The sequence below is a fragment of the Miniopterus schreibersii genome (assembly GCF_964146895.1).
Source record: "Miniopterus schreibersii genome assembly, chromosome: 6".
NCBI lineage: Eukaryota > Metazoa > Chordata > Mammalia > Chiroptera > Miniopteridae > Miniopterus > Miniopterus schreibersii.
Window position 1 is genome coordinate 34,994,686 of NC_138107.1, and position 22,396 is coordinate 35,017,081.

The following is a 22,396-nucleotide window of genomic DNA, read 5'->3' on the forward strand; positions in this document are numbered from 1 at the left end:
ACGGAGGCTTCCACAGTGATCATGAGAAAGTGTGCTCATGGTATCTAAAATAATTTTAAATCTAACAGAAACATATAGTATAAAATATAAGCATACTGTTCTCTAAGCAAACCACACCTATTAATTATATAATGTAATCCTCAAAAATCTTTTCAAGACACATCTTGTTAGATCCATTTTAGAGACAAGAAAACTGACATTTACAGAGGTTAAATATCTTGTCCCAAATTGCATGCTAATAAGAAGAAAAAAATGGGATTTTAAACAGTTCTGCTGATTCAAAATTCCATGGTCTTTGGGTAGACACCTGGCTCGTTTTGTCTGAGCAGAAGGGAGCCAGCATCCAGTAGACGCCTACCAGGTTTTAAGCACTTTCTGGACTGAGCTTTCCTTATAACAAATCTGTGAACAAGACACTATTTTCTCCACATTAACAGACGAAGAAATTAATGCTCTATGAGTGAAGCTCATACAACCGACAAGTGGCAAATCTGGAATTTGAACCAAGGTCAGCCTGGGTCTGGGTTCCAATTCCAAAGTTACTAAACTTTCTGTGTCATGTATTTTTGTTTCAACTAAAAATGGGTGATCATCATCAAAATCAGAAGGCAGAAAGTATTTTGAGCAAAATTTTCTCCAATTTGTAGGGGGTGGGTTTCATGCGAAACTGAGGAGATTCCACAGTCTTGCAAACTCAGTAGTGTGATGTTTACTCCTTAATGAAATCAAATCTTTTTCCCCCCTTTATTTCATTTTATTACTTTTTTCCCATCACCATTTATCCCCCATATTTCCTCTCCCATCTCCTCCCCGCCCCCCCCCCCGCCGCCACAGTCACCACACTGTTGTCCTTGAAAAACAGAAAAAGAACTCATGGACAAAGCAAATCACTTTTTTAAAGTATTTACTCTAAATGTACTGGTTTTACATCAGTTTTGTGACTACTGAGAAGTTTCTGCCTTCAGGATTTATTGGTTTGTTGTTCATGGGAGTGTTTAGGATTGGGGGAGGCATGGAGCGGAGAAGAAAAACACAACTGTAAAAAAAGAGAAAAAATAAGCACTAATTTAACAGTTTTATTTACATACTATAGAAACAAGCCTAATATTTGAAAACATCCTGTTACCTGCCTGAATTTACTTTTCACTCAGAAATTTGACTCCATGTAAAAATAGGCATAATGTCCCAAGTACCCAAGTTTTAACATATACATGCCTCAGTGACTTTCCAGAAGAGAGAAATACCTTCTGTCATGCATTACTCATCACAGCAGAAGCATCTATATTTAATACTGCCCTACCCCGCAGTTTAAATGTACATTTTTACACATGCCAACACCCCTGGAAGAGGTCAGTGGGCATGGTGTGCGCCCTGGTTGGTCAAGACTGTAGTCGGACAGATGAGACAGGAATTTGGGAGGAGACCAAGCAGGAAACCTGTGCTCCCTGAGACAACATTGTTCTTACCGATAAATCCCTAAAGTCCTTGAAAGCTTCAGGTTAGCCTTTAGAAACAATATTCTCAGAGACTAAGCAAAATAGACCTAATAATGCAGTTTCCTTTCCAAGTATGAATACAAGTTATTCAACTGGGGCTGTTGCCATAATTCTCTAAACCACAGAACTGGGTGCAATTGTTGTAATATCTTGCTCATGGTCATGATCATGATGATAACATAATTATTTTTAAAAACCCAATAACTCCTACTTCCTGATGATGTTATGAGGACTAATGCTGGGGGGCAGCTCTTTAAAGTTTGTGGCTCAGAGTAAGTGCTCAATAATGCTTGTTCCCTCCTCCACCTCTGCCCCTTTTAAAATAAAGCAGTTAAATTCCCAGCAACATGTCTTTGCTAGAATCCAACTCTAAGCATCGTGATTGTACATGGAGGAGATGAAAGACTTTAAACTGTGTATTGTACTCTCGAATAAAAACTTACTTGGACACTGACACTATTCATTTAACTTCAGAAAAGTCAAGTAAAAACCTAAAAAATAGGATCCTTTCTGACGTAGGTTTTTCTCAATCTTATTCCCAGCCTGGGCTTAGGAAACTCAACAATGTCTCTGGTTTTATGGAAGGGTGCCAAAAAATTGACAAACATTTCTAGTAAATAATTTAAATTATTTTCACTAGGGGAAAAACAAACATGAAATATTCTGGGAATAAAAAATAAGTGGGGGAGCTTTTCATGAAATCAAAAGGCTACTGGATCACTGCTCTGGGATATTAAGACTCTAAAATGCAATAAAAATAAAATATAATAGGTGTAAAGCACATTGCTTTCACCTTTGATTAGATAGTTACTTGTGTTTACAAAAGATAATATCTATATAATATGCAAATCTGTTTGTGGGTGGGTGTGCCTGCTAATGGAAGAAAGTCAAATGGGCTGAGTGAACTAGATTACCAAGGAGATGGTGCCACCTGCCATATGTTGACAATTGTTATTTCTTTGCTTTATTTGTTGTTTTATCATTTGTTTTGTATTTTTAAATAATTATATACAAGAGTGGGCAAAAGTAGGCTTATAGTTGTTCATATGGAAATAATACAATAATTAATAAATAATAATACAAAAATAAACTTTGTTTCACATACTCACAACTGTAAATCTACTTTTACCCATCCTGTGTGTGTGTGTGTGTGTGTGTTTTCCCAAAGACAAAGTCCTTATTGGCAGTGATGTAAAAACTGAGGGCTGAGTCTGAGGGCCATACTTTGCTGATTCAGATCCAGAAGTAAGCTGTTAGTTTTAGAGTAGACTGAAGATTCGAAGCATCTGGGATAAAGCATGCAAGGGGAAACAATTCCTGTGACAGCTGCTGCAGCTGAGACCTGAATATCATGTGAACCAGTCAAGAGAACACAACCTATTGTACATGAAAAAGCACATTTTCTCATTTGCAAGTTTTATGTTGGTTTTGTTTGGGTTGTTTGAGTTTTTAAATATATATATATTCTTAGGAAATGTTCCATGTTTTATAAGTAAGCTGTGTTTTCCCGTAGGTCCTTTTTACTCAAAGAGTGGTTCATGGAACAGCATCGTGGGCATCTCTGGAGAGCCTATCAAGAATGCAGAACCTCACCCTGGACCTACTGAAATAGAATCTGCATTGTAACCAACTCCCCCAGTGATTCTTATGTCTATTAAATTTTGAGAAGTACCACTGTTAAGAATCAAATCCACTTGATTTCCATTTTATTTAGGGACCCCCTTCACAGCCACAGATCTTGCATGTGCCCAGCATTATTCTAAGAGCTGCATATACATATCTCAGTGGGTCTCAGCCTGGCCACACATCAGATTACATAGGGAGAATTTTAAAAATAAGAATATCAAGCCCTACTCCAGATAATATAATTAAATTAGTCTGAGACAGGACCTGAGCAAAGGTATTTTTAAAGCTCCCCTGATGAATAAAATGTGTAGCCAAGGTTGAAAACAATTTCATTGTCCCATTTAATTTTTACCTGCAAACACAGAGGTGTGTATTATTACATTTACAGAGGAATTTGATCATGATTACAAAATATAGATTTAAACTCAGTTCTTTCTGACTTCAAAGACTTGTTCCTGCATTTTAAACCTATCAGTGTGTGTTTGGGGTGGGGAGGTGGGCTTCGTGCCAGTAGCTGATTCCAAACTTCCCACTGTGTGACTACCACGTGCCATACTCCATGGGAAAGCCTATGGCCTATGAAGAGCAGAAAAAAGAGAGTGGGCTCAAGGACCTGAGAGTCAGGCAAGACAGGGATGAAAAGATGAAGAGCCACAAAACTGCTTCTCCACAAAATCAAATCAGCCAGTGCCCAACCCATTGAAATTATTCAAGGAAATAAGAATGGATTGATGAATGGCGGGGAGAGGGTCTACATACATGATCACAAACTGGATCAGCAAATGGGCTTAGAAGAGACAACCAATGTGTTTACAACATTCCCCCAGGCATAGCTCCCCTGCAGTCTCATCACCACACTTGTAAGCAAGAAATATCCTGAAATCTAGTTATCCCAATAAGGGCTGCCCAATCAAAGGCCGAGGTGCAGAATGTTCCCACAGAGTCAGCGAGGATGTGACTCATGCCCTGATGCATCGTTTAAGCAAGCTGTGTGTAGATTCTTTTAAGCATTTACCATAAACGGATCTCTATATCACCATCTGTTCACTTTAAGTACAAGAAATATTATTAGATCACTCTTGTCATATAGTTAGTAGTTTTGAAAAGGATTTTTCCTATCTTTTGAAATATGTGCAGATAAGTCAAAAGAAATGGGCATTTTCCTTTAGAAACTATGCTTGGACTAGTGTTAAGACATTCTCTTTGTCAGCCGGCCTAACTCCAGGGGCTGGTTCTATCTCAGGGAGCATTGAAAATCCTAGCATAATCCTAAAATGTGGATGTTGACTTTGAAAGTTCAATTTAACTGACAGATATGTGAAATATCACATAGAAACTCCCCATCGTGGACCATGAAAATGCTGGGCTGTAACAGTTAAAGAAGAATGTGATAATACAGTGTGGGGCAAAAGCAGGTATACAGTTGTGAGTACTCAAAACACAGAGTTCATTCTTGTATTACTAATTATTTATTATTGTATTATTTTCCATATGAACAACTGTAAACCTACTTTTGCCCCACCCTGTATAATCTCACTTGTTTTCTCATTTTATATGACCCATTTTCTGACACAGAAATTTATTTTTGTGATACCTAAGATTGTACTCACATTTATATATGCCTGCTTTTAAAGTAAATGCCAAAATTACACAGACTTGAAAGTCGGTCTTCTGGGAAAAACTGACATACAAGCACACCTTACTTCTGTGCAAAAAAGCAGCCCTCTCTTTAAAGAAATGGTAAAAGGCAAGTGTTCTACCTTTGGACTATGGATATATCAACCTCAAACCAGTGCAATTTTGAAAAACCCAGAAATTAGAAAAACGTAGTGGTGAAAGATACATTTAAGTAAATAATTAATTCCCTTTATTTTGAATCTAAGTTATTTGTCCTTTATTCTCTGACTTTATCCAGTGCCACTAGAGTCAAAGGTTACAATGTTTTAAAACACTAAGATTTTAGCATTACTCCAGAACTTGAGATGAATCAGAAAATAACTTAGCTTGTTTACATAAAGAAAAACTTCAGGTGTGTTTTAGGGATCCTCTAGAATAGCAGTTCTGAAAAATCTGCTATTTTAAATAAATGATAAGCCCTCTTTCCCTTGGCTCATGGATCTAGAGAAGTTAATACCATTTGTAGTGTCCCAGAAGAGGGAGTTGGAGACTGGGAGTGGTGAGCTCAGCATCCTCTAAACAACTCAGAGGCACTCTGCCCCCTGGTGGACTGTTCAAGGCCGGGCTTTGCTGAAGGGTGAAGAACCTTCATTCCCACACCCTTCCCCTCCAGCCTCCTTGCTTCTGTAAACCCCAGTGGATGCCTCAGCTGAAAGCTTTTGCCCTCACTAATTACACATTAATTTGGATCAACAATTTCCTTTTAAATAATGTAAAAACCCTGGGCTACCTAATCAGCCCTCTACAGGTAAAATAAGAAAATTAGATCAACATATTATCATTGATTATTATGGTTTTGCATGAGGAATTAAAATGCAGAGAAGCTGCAAATGAGAACATTAAGAAAAGATGCAGATGTGATGCAGATTTAGACTCTTGGAAGACAGCTGGAAATCCCTAGACAAGGACAAGAAAGGAGAGATTAAAAGTAAATAAGAGGAAATGAAGTATTTGGCAATTTCCTCTAGGCCACTAAAGCTAGTATAAGCCAGCCTAAGGGGGTAAGTGTGAAAGGTTCCAAACCTCAGTCACTTTTAGTTTAGTCAAGTTTCTCCCAGTCAACCTCTGTTAAATAGCACCTCAGTTTTTCTATGCTACAGGGGCCCTGTATCCTCAGGGGATGAAATGGGGAAATAAGTGCTAAACAGGAGGTATCATCTGCTGAGATCCAAAAAGGTGTCAGGTACTTTGATAGGTGTTTTCATGTATATTCTCTAAACCTTTGCTATAAACTGTAAGTAGGCTACATTTGAGTTGAACAATACAGCTCATAACATGCTCTATTTGCAATTCAAACCTAGCACTTTCTGATTTCAAAAGCTATTTTTCTGTGGACTTCTCCAGTGTTAAAATAAGTCGTTTTCCTCCTCTAATGTCTCCCCAAAGCCAGGTTCTAGTCCAGCTCCCCCTTTCCCTTTTTTTGTATTTCAAGCACCATACAGTATCTTGATCTTACTACCTAGCCTAGAGACTGAACAGTACCTCTAGAATGTGGGTCTGGAAAACTCCTGTGATAATGAACCTTACTTACCCTCTTTGTAGAATGTGAGATCACAATCTATTTCCTTTTAAGTTCTTCCTACAGATATAAACTAAATCTCCCAAATCATGGCGATACATGCCAGTCCTCCACAGTATCATTTATCCTCAAGTATTTCCTCTTGAAGGCTCAAACTCCTAAATCCAACCCAGAATCCAATGAACCAATCTTTTCATAATAGAATTACTACCCAAAACTTTAGAACACAAAAAAGGACTTTTATTTCATTATTTTCCTTAATTTTGTTTCCAATTACACATTTGTTGAAAGGTGGCATACCAAAGGCGATTTTCAGTCACAGCAACTCCATCAAACTCACAAAATCTGAGATTTTACTGCTTGAGTGAATTATAGTCCTCTCAGGGTTTTCTGGTTAAAGAAGATAAAATTAAGATAATAGAGAGAAAAAGTGAAGAATATCATTCTGTAGGAAATCTGTTGAATTCAATAGCAATTCATTTATGGGTGCAGTGTCCATTTTTAAAAAGGAAACTCTAAAATTCCTAGAAACACAAGACAATACTCGCATTTTGGGATGAGTATACATTCATATATTTGTGTGAAAATTTGTGCGATTAAACAACATGGAAAATGTTATTTGTTACAACAGCCAATGAAAATATATTTTCATTTCTATGTCAGTTAGACATTTCCATCTCCCATTTTATGTTCTGCAAAAAAGCCATAGGTCTAGTTTATGAAACAACTATGCTACAGGCAGCAGTAACTGAAAAGGAGCTTCACAGTCTTAACTACATACCCCTGGGATGAATGATACACTTTGCATAATCATGTGCAATGCCAGATGATGTTTCTAGATCTCTTATAAATACAAGGGTTTGCAAGCTCCTATTTCACATAACATGCCCCAAATCCAGTCAGATCAGCCAAATAGTCAAGCAAAAATTGAAGTTGGTAATCTATAAGAAGGCAAACAGTCCCTTTGACTAAATTGACCATGTTTTCTTACTATGAGGACACAGTCACTGTAGGTGCCAAATAAAGAAATCATTTGTAAGTGGCTATTTTTTTTTCCCCAATTAATTTTTCCCCTTCAGGAGCCTAGAAGTTGACTTAATTGCTTCTTAGGCCCAAAGAAAGCACAGCTGCATAAACAAAAACAAACATAACATAAAAACAAATACCGTGCTTTATGCACATTCCTATAGGTAATAAGCTAGATTTCTCCATAGGAGAAATATCACAAAACTAAACAAAGAAACCTGGGGATACAGCAGAAATATAGGATCATCTAATTCCTAAAATTTTATCTTATTCCAGTAACTGGTGTAAATGTTAATCAAAATTCCTTTTTTTATTTAGTTTATATGTGAAACTTAGAATAGTATATTTTCAAGAGTTATTACCCCAGAGAGTAAGTCTGCACAGTAGGCAAACAGTGTACTTCAGGTCAATACATCTATTGTCTCACAGTCTGGACTGGAGAGCTTCAAGCAGGGAGTGAAATCATTTTACAACGACAAACTTGCTCCTGCAGACACAGGGTAGCAACTGCAGAAAGCTCTCTGAAGAACGGAATGTAAATCTTCTTTGGCGTATTAAATGGTCCACATACACTTTTTTTTTTGTTTCTGTATAGAAGATCCCTCAGGGCTACTCCTTTTTATTTAGATAATGCATTTTTCAATTTTTGGTGTATAAATCTTGCCCTGTGTTAGGAAGTCATTAGAGTGAATTTGAGATAACAAGTAAGTATCATTGCAATTTGAAAAGACAAATAAATTTAAAGTATTACTGTTATTATATTTATTGAGGTGTCAGGTCAGTGGCAAATTTCCAAGGTGTAAAGGCTCATCAGTTTCTTGATTTCCTAAAAAGTCTGAGGTTTGTTTTCCATGAGTTGCAAGGGAAAAAGGCTCAATTTTAGTTTCTCTAGGCTTTTCTAAAGTTCTTCTAGTGATCTTTGTTCCTACCCCAACTTCAATAAAAAGGTAAAAGAAACAAGTTTTTTTTTTCTTCTAATATAGTTTTTAGGGTTCTTACTGAATTTTGAAGAGTTTTGGAGAATGGAGCTGGTTTTCTTGGTTACTTTATATATTAGCACACAAAGGAATTATAGATGGGAAGGAGAGTGCACATGACTATCAGAAAAAAGTCTCATGCATTTAAGATTTTTTTTTACAAGTCAAAATATACATCCCCCTATTGCCCCTCATTCCTTAATTGTATAAGAACCATTCCTATTCATTGGTCTCCTTTACATCTCACTGAGTTGGAAAAGGGAATAAAGATACATTTCTTGTTAAGGAGCAGGATATATCTAATATTATCAGTTTAATCGATTGCGTTAATAAGAAACAGAGCAGCTTGGGCAGAGTCACCCATCATATCATCCATTTACGGGGATTTAAATGTGTAAAACAACAGGTACGTGAAAATAGGAGGAAAAAAATAAAGCGATCTGCAGATTTTGGCACTAGCACAGGTAATGTTTTGTTTGAGTTGTTAGAAACGTGGTGTGACAATCACTAAACGGGAATTAAAAAAAAAAAAATCACAAATCTGCAGAAAGCAAACAATCATAGACGTTGGCTCTCTCTTTTGAACTCTGGCACCCCATCTCCCATTCCCACCCACCCCAAATAGTTTCAATGGTAATAAAAATAGAAATCTTAACATCAGAACTTTGTTGTTAACTCTTCAAGGTTCCTCTGTGCTCTCCAAGCCACACCTAGGGTTTGAAGCACCAGATCCACAAGGTTCTCCAACCAAGGCTAAATAAACACCAACTGAAGACCGAAGGATGCCAAAGCAACTGTTCTTAAAGGAAGCTGTAACCCCAAAACGCAGGGTATTAAGTGTCTAGTTCAAGTACTGCCAGGCTGTAGGGACCCGTCTGAGGCAGGGTTCAGACAACTCCAGGTATCACGGGTTCTAGAGGGCATCATCCATGACACCAGAGCAGGGCAGGCATCACCTTTCCATCACCGATTTTTTAAAAAGTTGCAAAGCACCCCCTTGTGATTGGCTGCCGCAGGGGCAGTGCTGAACCTGGGGTCTGAGGGAAGAAAGTGAGCCTCCTGCTCAGCAGGGACCCCTGCCTTGGGTTGGCACGGTCCTCCTTTCAGAGCTAGCTCCCTCGCCCTCTCCCAGGGCTGGCCTGGCTTCTCGGGATCCGGTGCCCCTGCCCAGAAGGGAGCAGAGCGCCCGCTCAGGCCCAGGGACAGCGAAAGAAGAACAGACCTACCTGTGGAACCAGACACAACATGGTCCCCCAAAGGCCACTTAGGTGACCCCCCCAACGCAAGTGCCAAGTCAGCTCGTGCATTTAAAGCGTATCAGTTTATGGAACGCTTGTTTGAAGTCCTCATTGTACATGGTATAGATAATAGGGTTAATGAGGGAGTTGAGATAGCCCAGCCACGTGAAGAAGTCGAAGATGGCCAGGTGGAACCAGCACGCGCCCTTGCAGATGGGCATGACGAGGGAGATGATGAAGAAGGGCAGCCAGCACACGATGAACGCTCCCAGAATGATGCCCAGCGTCTTGGTGGCCTTGCGCTCCCTAGCGGCCATGAGCTTCTTCTTTTCCAGCAGGGCGTCCGACACCCGCACTTTGACTTGGTTCACGTACACCGGGGACCCCGATTCGCTGGGCACGTCGGGCGCCCGCGAGTTAATGGAGGTGACGGAAGACGTGGAGCCAGGGGAGTCGGTGATGAGCTGGGCGCGGGTGAGGCGCTTGCCCGTCTGGTTGGGGGTCTGCTTCAGGATCCGGGAGCGGGCTTCCACGTAGATGCGGCCGTAGAGCGCGGTGAGCAGCAAGGTGGGGAAGTAGAAGGCGCCGACCGTGGAGTACACGGTGTACAGGATGTGGTCCGTGTTCACCACGCAGGTGGACACCTCCTCCTCCGCTTTGGCCTGGCGCCAGAAGAAGGGGGGCAGCGAGATGGAGATGGAGAAAACCCAGACCAGCACGATCATGACAGCCGCCCTCCTGGGCGTCCGCTTCGCCGAGTAGTCCACGGCGTCCGTGATGGCCCAGTAGCGGTCCAGGGCGATGACGCACAGGTGCAGGATGGAAGCGGTGCAACAGGTGATGTCCGACGAGAGCCATAAGTCGCAGACCACCTGGCCCAAGGTCCAGCGGCCGGCGACCGTGTACATGGTGCTGATGGGCATCACCAGGATGGACACGAGCAGGTCGGTGACTGCCAGGGAGGCGATCAGGTAGTTGGCCGGGGTGTGCAGCTTCCGCGTCCGGTACACCGTGGCGATCACGAACGCGTTGGAGAGAGTGGTGGCCAAGGTGATGAGCGCCAGCAGCAAGACCAGTAGCACTTTCCAGTGCAGGGCAACAGAGTCCTGGTAAATGTAGTTCTCCGTGCTGCAGTTGGGGGAGGGAGCGGCGGAGAGGTTGGCTTGAGAAACCCCAGGCTGGGAGCCCGCGGGCGGCGGGACGCACGGAGCGCCGGTCTTCTCCATGTCTCTCTCCTCGCCCCGGCGCCGGAGCGCGGCTCTGGGGCATGGAACGGACGAGGGAGAGGAGGAAGGACCGCGGAAGAGACCACAGTCTCGTCCCTGGGTTGCTAGTTACTGCCGTAGGTTCCTCAACTATTCCTCCACCCAGGTTCCCAGCGGAAACTAGAGGTCAAGGGCGCGGCAGGCGAGCGAGTCCCCGGCGCTCGAGCGCGCCCGGCGCTGCCTCCGCGTCTCCGGCCGCTCCTCTCCACTCCCGGTCTGGCTAAAGACCGGCCCCCGAGCCCCGCTCCGCTCCCGCTCGCGCCCGGGCGTCTAGTGGCGGAGGGCGATGTCTTGTTTGAGGAGGGAGCATTAGCCAGACGGGGGTCTCTTACCCCAAAGGCTCGGGCGTTACCTAACCCGGGCGCTCCTGGAGCTGCAGAATCGGCCCACAGGAGTTTCCTAGCAGTTGAGACCAAAGCACACGGGGCAGCGACGAGTCCCGGTCTGGCATTCCCGCCCCCCTCCCCAGGCTGTGCCAGTTTCCTGCGGTGGCTGCGGCCGCCAGAGTTGGGTGGGGTGAAGTCTGGGAGCCGCGCTGCGCCGCGCCGCGCGCCGGGGCTCTGCCCTCCCTTCTGTCGGCGCGCCGGCCGCTCGGGCGCGCTGCCCCGCGGAGACGGGGCCGCACCAGGGGGACGCGAGGGCTTGGGCTGAGGCTGCTCTCACCAGGTGGTCACCGCGGCCACCTCCGTCCCACCCGCACCACTTGGAATCACTGCGCGGGTTGCACTGGTCTGGGGGACCTAGCGCGGCACGCGGGGAACGGGCAGATTTCTGGGGGAGCTGGAGGGAAGCGGTGTGCGCCAGCCCAGGAGGAGCTGGTGAGCCGCGGAACCGAGGAGCTCCTTTTATAGAGCGCACGTCCGCTCGCGCTACTCTTGCGGCGCGGCGAGTGCGGTGGCCCGCTCCCAGCACCGTCCCTTTTGCGCTCTCCCTCTTTCCTTTCCTCCCTCCCAGTTCGCTCCCGGGTCCCTCCCTGGCCAAGGAAGCTCCCGCCGGGTCCTACCGCCCTCTCCCCACATCTCATCTCTTGGCCCCGCCCGATCCTGACACCCAGGTGCCGCAGTTTGGACCAAGAATAGGAATGAGAGCGTCCTGTCCTTGCCTCGGTCCGCTCCCGAGCTGGCTGCGCTCCCCTCCCATTAGACCCACGCTCTCCACCCGGAGCAAGAGCACCATCGCCGCGTCCCTTCCTAGGCAACCGCGCCCCACCTCCCGCGCCGGCAGGCGGTGCTAGGTGGAGCCAGCCCCAGCCTCTGACCTCCGCGCTCGGGAATTTTATCCAGCCCTGCTGGCCACACCCAGGCTGGAAGGAGGCGCCGGTCACATAGCCTAAGAAGGAAAAGGCCAGCAGTGCATTTTATACTTCGGGCATCTAGTCACACTGAACTCTTGCTACAATACAAACTAAATCTTCATACCTGGTTTTAGGAATGTGTGCTTTTCATTCAATCCCTCCCCTTTAACTGTGAGTCAACAGAAAGAAAAAGAAAAAGAAAAGAAAAAGCTGTGTGCAAAAATGTAAAAGTATCACAAACAAAAGCTCACTGTATGTGAAATTAAACCTTCCGCTTCTGCCCTCCTGCTTCCTCCGCTCAGCAGGTCGGTGCTTCTGGAAGGCAGCTGGTAGAAAGCACGTTGTTTTCCACAACCTGCCTTAAAAACAAGGTCATCAGGATTCAAGGAAAAAACAAACACAAATAAAACGGCTGGGGGTCATCACCGCCAGCACCATCAATGGATCTCCCTCACCTTCAACAAAAACATCAAGGTATCAACCATTTTCCACACCCAGCAATAGCAGTAGTACACAGGTCCCAAGATCCCAGAGCATATCCCCCGTGCTCAGAGCCTCCTCCAGCCTTAACAGAAACGAATGCAGGGTGGAAATGCAAGTCAGAGTAAGTTTTTAAAAAGCACCAGGAAGAAACAATGTATTTTCAGCCCTCAGAGCTAACCCAAACTATGAGTTCCCAGGGTCTGGCTCAGTGTTTGGCAGGTAGAATGCATCCAATAAAAAAACTACTTTGTAATTGAATTTATCAGGTTGAGTATAAACATATGTTAAAGAGTATTATTTAGTCTAATCTAGAGCCAGAGATGACCTGGCCCATCCATTCATTTTCAAAAGAGTAACTGAGGTCCTTTGAGAGATGAGCTTTTCACTCAAGGTGAGGCAACCCTAGCCCAAGTTCCTTTAATTCCTGGTCTGTGGGCCAGGCCGGCAGGTGAAAATAGAGTGCCTACTCTATGCCAGGGGAATTCTGGGCATCACAGGGATCAAAGTCCATGGGGTAGACCCAGACCCAGTTTTCAAGCAGTTTTTATTCTAGAAGAGGCAGGAAGACAATAACCGAATGAGCCCGTAAATAATTAACATGTCTTCATAAACTGTTCCGTGTTATGAAGAAAACAAAACACACCCATGCATTAAGAGTTAGGGTACTCCTTTAACCAGGTGGGACCCTCTAAAGGCATCCTCTGGAGGCTCCTGGGCCGCGGCCGCCAGGGCGAGAAGAAGCGCTGCCTCCCCTTTCCCCTCCTCGCCTTCCCTGCGCCCAGCCCGCTCTGGCCACACCAGACCTCATTTGCACCGCATTTTCAGCCGTCCAGCCCACCCTCCCACTCCACCCACCCACAGCAGGCGTCTAGCTAGACTTGATTATTTTGCAAACTGCATCTTTCTCTTAGAAACCACAGCAGAGGGAAGCAAAACAGGCCGCCTAAGCCACTAGGTGGGGGCGTTGGCCAGGATGGAGCAAAAATGTGTGCTGAGAATGGGGGTGCGCCAGGAAACTATTTTCCCGGGAGCGGGCAAGATTAGCGAGAACTGTCGAAGGGTTATGAGACAACCGAAGACAGAGAGGAATTTAAAAGCTATGGGCAGCCTTTTCTTTTTCAGGTTTTGCTCCAGTAGCGTGCAAAGGAGAAAAACACTTGCTCCTTCTAGGATTTGGCTTTAGCGATGGGAAAACCTGTGGCTTTCTCCAGCCACGTTCTCGCTGCTTGGTGGAGCCCCTCCCGGACTCTGAGTGGAATCTGCAGCATGTGGGCGGAGTTGGATCCCTGCACTCCTCCCCCCCCTCCCCTCCCCTCGGGCTACGAATTGCGTGAACACATCCGTTGTCCTACAGTTTCCACAGTTCTGTGGAGAGCCACTTTTCATTAACTTGGCTCCCGCATTTCGCTCACTCCTTTCCTATTTTAAAATATATAAAATGTTAGTGTGTGCCCATGGGCGCATGTGGGTGAGCCTGTCAAGAGAGCAGGAAACCTGCTCTGCCTGGGATGCCCCTGCGCAAGTCGGGGCCCTTGGCATGGTTCCCAGGTAAGCTGGGAGGAACCGCTCTCAAGTTTGCGGGAAATTCAGCCCACACAGCGCGAGGAAACAGGGATCCAGGTGGGATATCAGAACTCAGCAAAAGTTTGTTGCATGGAAATAGCTCCTGTTTGACCACCTGGCATGAAAACTGCACATTCATGTGCTCCCTCATCAACTTCATGCGGGTGGGCTTTCAGCAGCAGGACAACGCTGGAACCCCAGGGAAGCCTGTGATCAGACAGGAACCCTGACACTGGTGTGCTGCAGAGGCACCTGAGAAGAATCGCCCCTAGAAGAGACCTAGCCTGTGCTGGAAAATAAGGTGCTGCTGATGCAGTGAAAGGAGAGGCGGAGCAGGCTTCCAAGTTTGCAGCAGAGCGCTAACTAGACGGAACACTGTGAAGAGAAGCCCCCTCCACCTCCACGCAGCCACACCAGACACCCCACTGAACTTGCTGCAAGGCAACTCTGCCTTGGCTGCAAACCAGCCAGCCCTCTGGTCTGGGGCACTCTTCCTTCCATTTCCAGGAAAAGGCCTCCTAAGAGAGGTCTAGGCACAGGAGCAAAGAAAGTGCTTATGAGTGTATCTTTGCTTTGCTGAAATAAGAAAACTAAAGCATTCACTCTCTAGTTGCTTTACCCCTTCATAAAGGAAAATGCAATCTCACATCCTCTACTTCCACAATTTGAAAAATCCACAGGCAGTCCAAAACCACAAAATGTGGAGACAAGCTGCTTCTTGTTACAAGTCCTGCTTCCTCAGTTGGGCAGCAGACCCTGAGCTCTGCACAACCTCATGCATGGTTTTAGCTCTTTGCTAGGTTTCCCTTATGTTTCCTCCAGTAACTATTCTTTAAATTTTTATTGGTGATAATGAAAATACAAGTCTTACTTATGTCTTGCTCGATGAAACTATAGGAATGTTCAGATAGATGAAGATCTGCACATATACATACAGATGTATATACATGGAATGTTGCAGACAACTTCTGGGTGTTAACAGATCCTGTGAGGCTCAGGTGCCTCTCCATACTCATTGCCCTCACATTGGGCCTTTGACTTGGAATTTGTGTCATGGTATGCATGTGGTGTGTGCTTCATAAAGGATTTGTAAGCCTTCCCAAATAATAAAATTAAGTGCTTTATTTTCTAAATTCTAGGCTGGCATAAATTAATCTATGAGAAATAGTAACTATGTGTTTATATATAGATGCAAATATTGTGTATCTGTAGTTAAGGGAGAATATAGACAGAAATTAGAGCAAATAGGCATAACTTAGACACTTCTTAATGCCTGTCTCTGTAGTAACAGCCACTTTGTTACTTTGAACAGATATCCTCAACATGTCGATTGCTGCTGGTTCAAAGCTAGCCTAGTGCCTAGTTCCAACCAGTAGAAGAGCTATTTCCCAATTAAGGTCTCAGTTACATATTTCCTGGCTGAAGACCTAAGTCTCTGAAGAAAATTTCTTTTTTTCCTTTTTCTTTTTTTTAAAAAATATATCTTTATCGATTTCAGAGAGAGGAAAGGAGAGGGAGAAAGAGAGAGAAACATCAATGATGAGAGAGTCATTGATCAAGCCCGCAACCGGGCATGTGCCCTGACCAGGAATCGAACCCTGATCGCCTGGATCCTAGGTCAACGCTCAACCGCTGAGCCAGCCCCGGCCAGGCTCTGAAGAAAATTTCTAACCTAAAACTTAAAGTTACGTAAGCAGAGGTTGCACAGGGGAGATGGGCATTGAATATTTCTTCATGGATGAACAGTGGGATGTGGCAATAATAAGAAACTTTTGGATGGAAAAGCAATACCTAAGTCCACCAAAACTTAGGAACAACTTGCTGCTTTAAGTTGGCAGCATCATTAGGCAGCTCCGTTCAAGATGAAGTCTCTCCAGAAAAATCAATTCAAAGACTATAATAGTGAAGTTGTCCTCTGGCCTAAATATAGGAGCAATAGAAATTGGGTTTTGCCTTATTTTCAACTGGGAAAAACTGCATCACTTTGCGTGATTAGTTCCAGTCTTGCAAAAAAAACAAACCAGGCAATTTTATCGTTTCTTCACCTGTAATTAATGAATAATAATCATCATTCTTTATTGACCACTATGGACTAAGCCTTATGCTAACTTTCCATATACATTCAATCACTTAAATCTTATAACAATACTAGGTGTTGTCATTTATCATCCTCATTTTCTGGATGCGGAATTTGAAGCTTAGAGAATGTAAGTAATTTTTCGATGTCAGACAGCTGGTAAGTTATAGAACTGGCTTTCAAATCCAAGTCTCTCTCATTGTAAGGCCCAACTCTTTATGAATAGTCTACACTGAGTCAGCCACAGCTCAGCATCAGCAGCCCTTTTAAGCATCTTGCCTGTGGCTTTATTTCATCCCACCTGTGAGGAGCATCACTGCTCATAGCTATTTAAGTCTCCAGAATCATTTTCTGTGACACGCCTTCAAATTTTTCGGGGTGGAGGGAGGTGGTGGTGATAAAAATCAGGTAGAAAATTGTGCACTATGATTATCTTTAGCCAGTGAATTATTACTTCCAAAGTAATGCTGATAGGTGATCACACATCACATATTCCTAAGTCCACAGCTCAAACAGAAACCAGTGAAGACTTTTATTGCAAGTGATGGAAAACCAATTTAATCATACATAAAAACAGAAGAGAGAATTTGTTTCAAGGAGAGTGAGGCTCAAAAGAGGTATTGAACCACCAGGCTTTGGGCAGAGAAGGAACTCATCTGAGACTTAGAAACCACAAGCATTCTGGACGCCATCAGGACTCTATCTTTCTTCTATTGTTTGCTGTCTGCATGTCGGCTTATTGGCTTATTTCATCTATTTTGCAGTAGATGGTTTTTATCTAGACCGTATGAAGACACAGCCATTAACACCTTTAAGGATTACACCTTTTAGTTTGAATCACATTTCAGAAACTAATCTACATCTGTTCCAGGTTCAGAAATTCTGAGAAATGTGTTCTGCTCTTGATTTTAATATGAGACCAATATTGATATGACAGATCAATATTCCAAAAGCAAAGAATTAGACAAATTAAAATCCCCAAGAGCAGCCACTCAAGTAGAAGAATAGAGATTAAAGATGGTGGCGACTGAGTGGAAGCCACACTGACACTCTCCCGGGACCAAACTGGAATTACAACTAAAACACAGAAAAACCATCCTGAATAATCAACTACAACTGAAGACGAGCTGGGGAGCACCCTCATAACCAGGGAGGAAAAGTGGAGACCACATAGACTGGCAGGAAGTGCTGAGGAGAGAGAGGGCTGGCTGGGCTCCCACAGGCAGCAGCTGAAGGTCCAGAGGGAGAGCTCAGCTGGGGGGGTTCCCACTGAGGACTCTGGGACCTAAACCCCAGGCTGGGCTCCCCAGCCAAGAGCAGCAGAACTGAGAAAGGTGCCCACATCACATCTGGCTGTGAAAAGCAGCAGGGTTTCTGTCTGCCAGGGAGAGATGGCTGGAAATGCAGGCACCCTCGTAAAGAGCCAACGCACACCGTTCTGTGTGCAGCCACTCGCCTTGGGCTCCGGCGGAGGGGGCAGAGTGGACTGGAGCTGTGTGAGGAGAATCTGGGGTTGTGGGCTCTGGAGATTGAGATCAGAAGACACCCCTCTGGATTCCTGTGCTGAGTCCTTCCCCCAGACTGCAGAGGACATCTTTCCCAGGCAGACTTTTACCTCCCAAGCAGCTTTTGCCTGAGGAGGAAGCAATTGTCCCACCATGCTGGAAAACCTCTGGCCCTACCCTACCCCTTGGAGGTTCTATAGCCTGGGGCTCATTCAGAGACTGATAACAATCAGCCGCCCCACCCTGTGGATTTTCTATAGTCTGAGGTTCATTAAGAGAATCAGATTAATCAGCCTGCAGGCAGAGTCACCTCAGAGTACTTTGAGTCTTTGCCTGATGTGCTTCTGGACCCTGGCCTTGGAAAAGCAGACTTTGGTGTGCATCTTGGTCCTGTCCAATTGCACCCAACCCCAGCAGAGGAACCTCAAGCCGAAGGTTGTTTGCGGTTCCAAACAGCGTACTCAGGGCCAGTCACAGGCCGAGTCTGACATTGGCCTGCACCAGAGACCCTCCAACAAGACTGAGGATCCTAGCAGATCTACCTAATACATAGAAACAAGCCCAAACAGGCAGCCAAAATGGGGAGATAAAAAAACAAGCCTCAAATGAAACAAGAGAAGTCTCCAGAAAAAGAGCTAAATGAAATGGAGATAAGCAGTCTATCAGATATAGAGTTCAGAATACTGATTGTAAGGATGCTTAACAGCATGAAAAATGATATGGAAACTATGAAGGAAATTAAGAATGACAAAGCAGAAATAAAGAATACATTGGAAGGAATAAACAGCAGATTAGAGGAAGCTGAGGATCGGATCAGCAAATGAGAAGGTAGGGTAGAAAAAATCACTCAATCAGAGATTCAAAAATGGTACACAGAATTCCTACATCCACTCATCCACCTTCCCCTAATATAGCCACGGAATTATTTATCAAAACTGAGAAATTACCGTTGGTGCGATAACTTTTTTCAAAAAAAAGCTAATGCCATTCCTGTTTCTGAATCAATTCTGGATCCCATATTGAATTTAGGTGGCCTGTCTACTTGGTCTCCTACACTTTCTGACAGTTCCTCAGCCTGTCTTTATTATTCATGATCCTAATGTTTTGAAGAATACTACTCAGATATTTTGTAGAATGTCATTTTGGGTTTGTGTGATGTTTTCCCATGTTTAGACACTGGTTATGGATTGTGTGGAAAGAATATTACTCAAGTCAGTATCCTTCTCCCGGTTTCATATTGGGGTAGGGGCTGATATCACCAACCACCGGCAACTGTTTTCCTCCCTATAGTCTTGCTTTTTCCCTTCTGTCCTGTAAATTTAATCCTGCAAATATAATCTTTTGGGTCTGCCTTCTTTCACGTAGCTTTTAAACAGAAAATCACAGCCCCCAAATGGAATCACTTATACTGAAGTCCCTTATATCAAATCTAGATTTTATACCTGATCTAATTGCTGTTTCAGCCTCTTCCAGAAATATAATCTTAAACAGTCTGGTATTTCCTGGTCAAAACCAATGAGGTAATCTGCTACGTGGACCCTCTCCATCCCTCACAGAAGGAAGAGGCAATCTGCATGATAAAACCTTGCCATTTGTCACACACCCCAAAGATGCTCTGACTTAAAAATAATCCTTTCTTTTATTTTGTAAATAGTTCTTTTGTCCCACCCTTCTTCCTATAAAAACCCTCCATTTTGGACAATTCATCAGAGTGCCCTTCTAGTTGCTAGATGGGATACTGCCTAATTCATGAGTCACTTAATGAAGCCAACTAGATCTTCAAATTACTTGGTCAGATCTTGTTTTTTTTAACATAGCAAAATGCATGTAAGATTCATGTTGTTTCATGAATCAATAGTTGATTCCTTCTTATTACTGAATAGTATTCAATTGTATGTTTGTATTATAGTTTGTTTACTCATTCATGGGTTGAATGTCGTCTATGTTGTTTCCAAATTTTGGCAATCAGGAATAAAGCTACTATAAGCATTCACTCATGTATGCTTATAGGTTTCTCTGTGAACATAAGTTTAAAGGCATGAAACTAAGGGAGATCAATGAAAGGAAGTTTAATATGAAGTCAGAGTCCCAAGAAATTTTTGAATGAGAAAAGAATTAAAAGTCTTAAAATATCAATATTCAAATTTATTCTAGGATTAAGAAAAAGCAGTACTTCTACAGAACATTGAATCAGCAATAGGAAGTACAGAAATAAAAATATCATAGAATGTAGAGAAAGAGAAGCAAGAGATGAAATAGAAAGAGATAAAGATAACAGAGATCTATGGGTATTCTGGAGAAACAAATCAGAAAGCATGAAATAATCAATGATATAAATGAAGAAAACTTCACTGCATTGAAGAAATATGTTTACTTATTGAAAGTGTTTACAAATGCTGGGCCAATTAATGAAAAAATAAATACCTATAAATATTGATTATCATGCTTGTTGGTTTGTTTATTTTATTTCCAGGATAAAATTATCTTTAATCCTATAAGAACTGATACAGAGAAAAATAAAACAGATTACTTTTCACAAGGGAAAAGGAGTCAGCAAAATGTTTCTTCTTTTTTTAAAATGTATCTTTATTGTTGAAAGTATTACAGATGTCCCTCTTTTTTTCCCCCATTGACACCCTCCACCTTGCACTGCCCCTCCCAGTACTTCATCACCAGAAGATGATGAAGAAATGTCTGTAGAAGTTCAACAGAATAAAGGTTGCAAAACCAGGTTTCTATACCCAAATTTGTGTTCAATATTGCTATATAAAGGAAACATGTAGACAGTTTTAGATATGCAAGAAATTGTACACTTTAAAAAAAACCAAAGCTATATTTAACTGAAAAGCTATATTTAACTGAAAAGTTTGGAAGCATATGTGCCAAATGTTAACCATTAATATTCTTTGTGTAGAGGAATGACAGATGATTGTCTCTTCTTTATTCTCGTTTGAATTGCTATTTTCATTTGAAATGAATTATGGATTTCTATTATTCCCAAAAATAAAACTATTCTTATTTTTAAAAGATATTCATTAAGCACCTTATAGCAATGTAGAAATTACATTACTATGCAATCCTAATCTTCAGGATTTATTATATTGCATAATATGGTAATATGCGCAGAGAAAACAAATCAGGTCAAATGAACAGTTATTGAAATTGCACTCAATCTCTTAAAGTTTACCCAAGGTAAAAATCTTCATGCCAAAACATAACTGAAGCCCTATTTAAGTAAAGAGAGCTTATGTGTAGATTATGTTGAAGTATCTGATTTTTAAGCTCTTAAAATGTTTTAGAGGAAGTTTCCTTCTTATCTGGAAATTATAGCAAGCATATAGATGCAACCTGAGCACAATTAGGTTGAGTTTGTCATCAAACCTCCATGGAAGGAGATTTGAAACATGTTTCCTCTAGTAGTTAACATACAAAATACTGATTGCTTGTAACCTGACTCAAATTTTAATATCTTTACTAATTTTTACTGTGCATCTATGCCTTTGTAGTGTTTTTCAAAATTGTATTTGGTGCCTTAGTCAGTTTGGCTCAGTGGTTAGAGTGTCGGCCTGCAGGCTGAAGTGTCCTGGGTTCAATTCCAGCCAAGGGCACATACTTCAGTTGTAGGCTCAATCCCCACCCTGGTTAGGGGACTCATGAGAGCCAACCAATCAATGTCTCTCTCTCACATTGGTGTTTCTCTCTCTCCCTTCCACTCTCCCACTCTCTCTGAAAAGCAATGGAAAAAATATCCTCTGGTGAAGATTTAAAAAAAAAATGAACTGTATTTGGTAATTTTAGCATATGTTCTACGTATAGCATACAAAATCTATAGCCTAGAATTTGTGTCCAGAAAGAGTGGAGTAATATACACAATACAACATTTCACCATAATTTTATTTTCATATCTTCTACAAATTTGAGGAAAATTTTTTATATTTCATACTAAAAACAAATGGCTCTCAGAAATAAAATGTCAGTGTATTCTGAATTTCTAATTTTCTGAATACTCTGTTTAAAATCACATTTTATCTGTATTTGAATGTCATATCAATAAGAATATGTTATTTTATTTTCAGTTACAAATCTGGAAAGAAAACATTTTTATATAAAGCCTTTTCCTCAAAGTACACTTAATATGTTCTTAATATGTTTACAATTGCTACTCTGAAGACTTCACAAAGGTGCTTTAAAACTTAATTTTTCTTACCTGTCATTACACATTTCTTTTGATATAAAATCAATATATTTATCACTTCCTGAATATCATTTTTAGTGTTTCCATTAAGGTCCTTTCATAGTTCACTGAAATGTATTTGAGTTTATTTAAATATATCATTATGTCAATTCTCCAGCTTACTTACTTATTTATTTATTTTAAATATGTTTTTATTGATTTCAGAGAGAGGAATGGAGAGGGAGAGAGAGAGAAACATCAATGATGAGAGAGTCATTAATCGGCTGCCTCCTGCACGCCCCCTCCTGGGGATCGAGCCCGCAACTGAGGCATGGGCCCTGACCGGGAATCAGAATCCAAAGGTGACCTCCTGGGAGCCCACACCCACGGGGCTCAGTTCTCCAATTTAAGTCAAAGTTATGCACCTTGAATTGTTGGGTAATAATATATATTGATTCTCTTGAAGAGAAAAAAAT

The 22,396-nt window shown here is 42.6% G+C and overlaps 1 protein-coding gene and 1 long non-coding RNA gene across 2 annotated transcripts in view; both read right to left on the reverse strand.

Moving 5' to 3' along the window:
* Positions 1 to 876: 876 nt before the first annotated feature.
* Positions 877 to 22,396, reverse strand: part of LOC308559051 — a 70,395-nt gene continuing 48,875 nt past the window's right edge. The window contains exon 4 of the long non-coding RNA XR_013999088.1: positions 877 to 1,036. This is a non-coding gene — a long non-coding RNA (uncharacterized lncRNA). The remainder of the gene's footprint in view (positions 1,037 to 22,396) is intronic.
* HTR1B (5-hydroxytryptamine receptor 1B) lies at positions 9,539 to 10,785 on the reverse strand (the record flags this gene model as incomplete). The annotated part of the gene is made up of 1 exon (XM_081140162.1): positions 9,539 to 10,785. One exon carries the CDS (start codon positions 10,783 to 10,785, stop codon positions 9,616 to 9,618), a length of 1,170 nt encoding a protein of 389 aa, XP_080996288.1. The 3' UTR covers positions 9,539 to 9,615.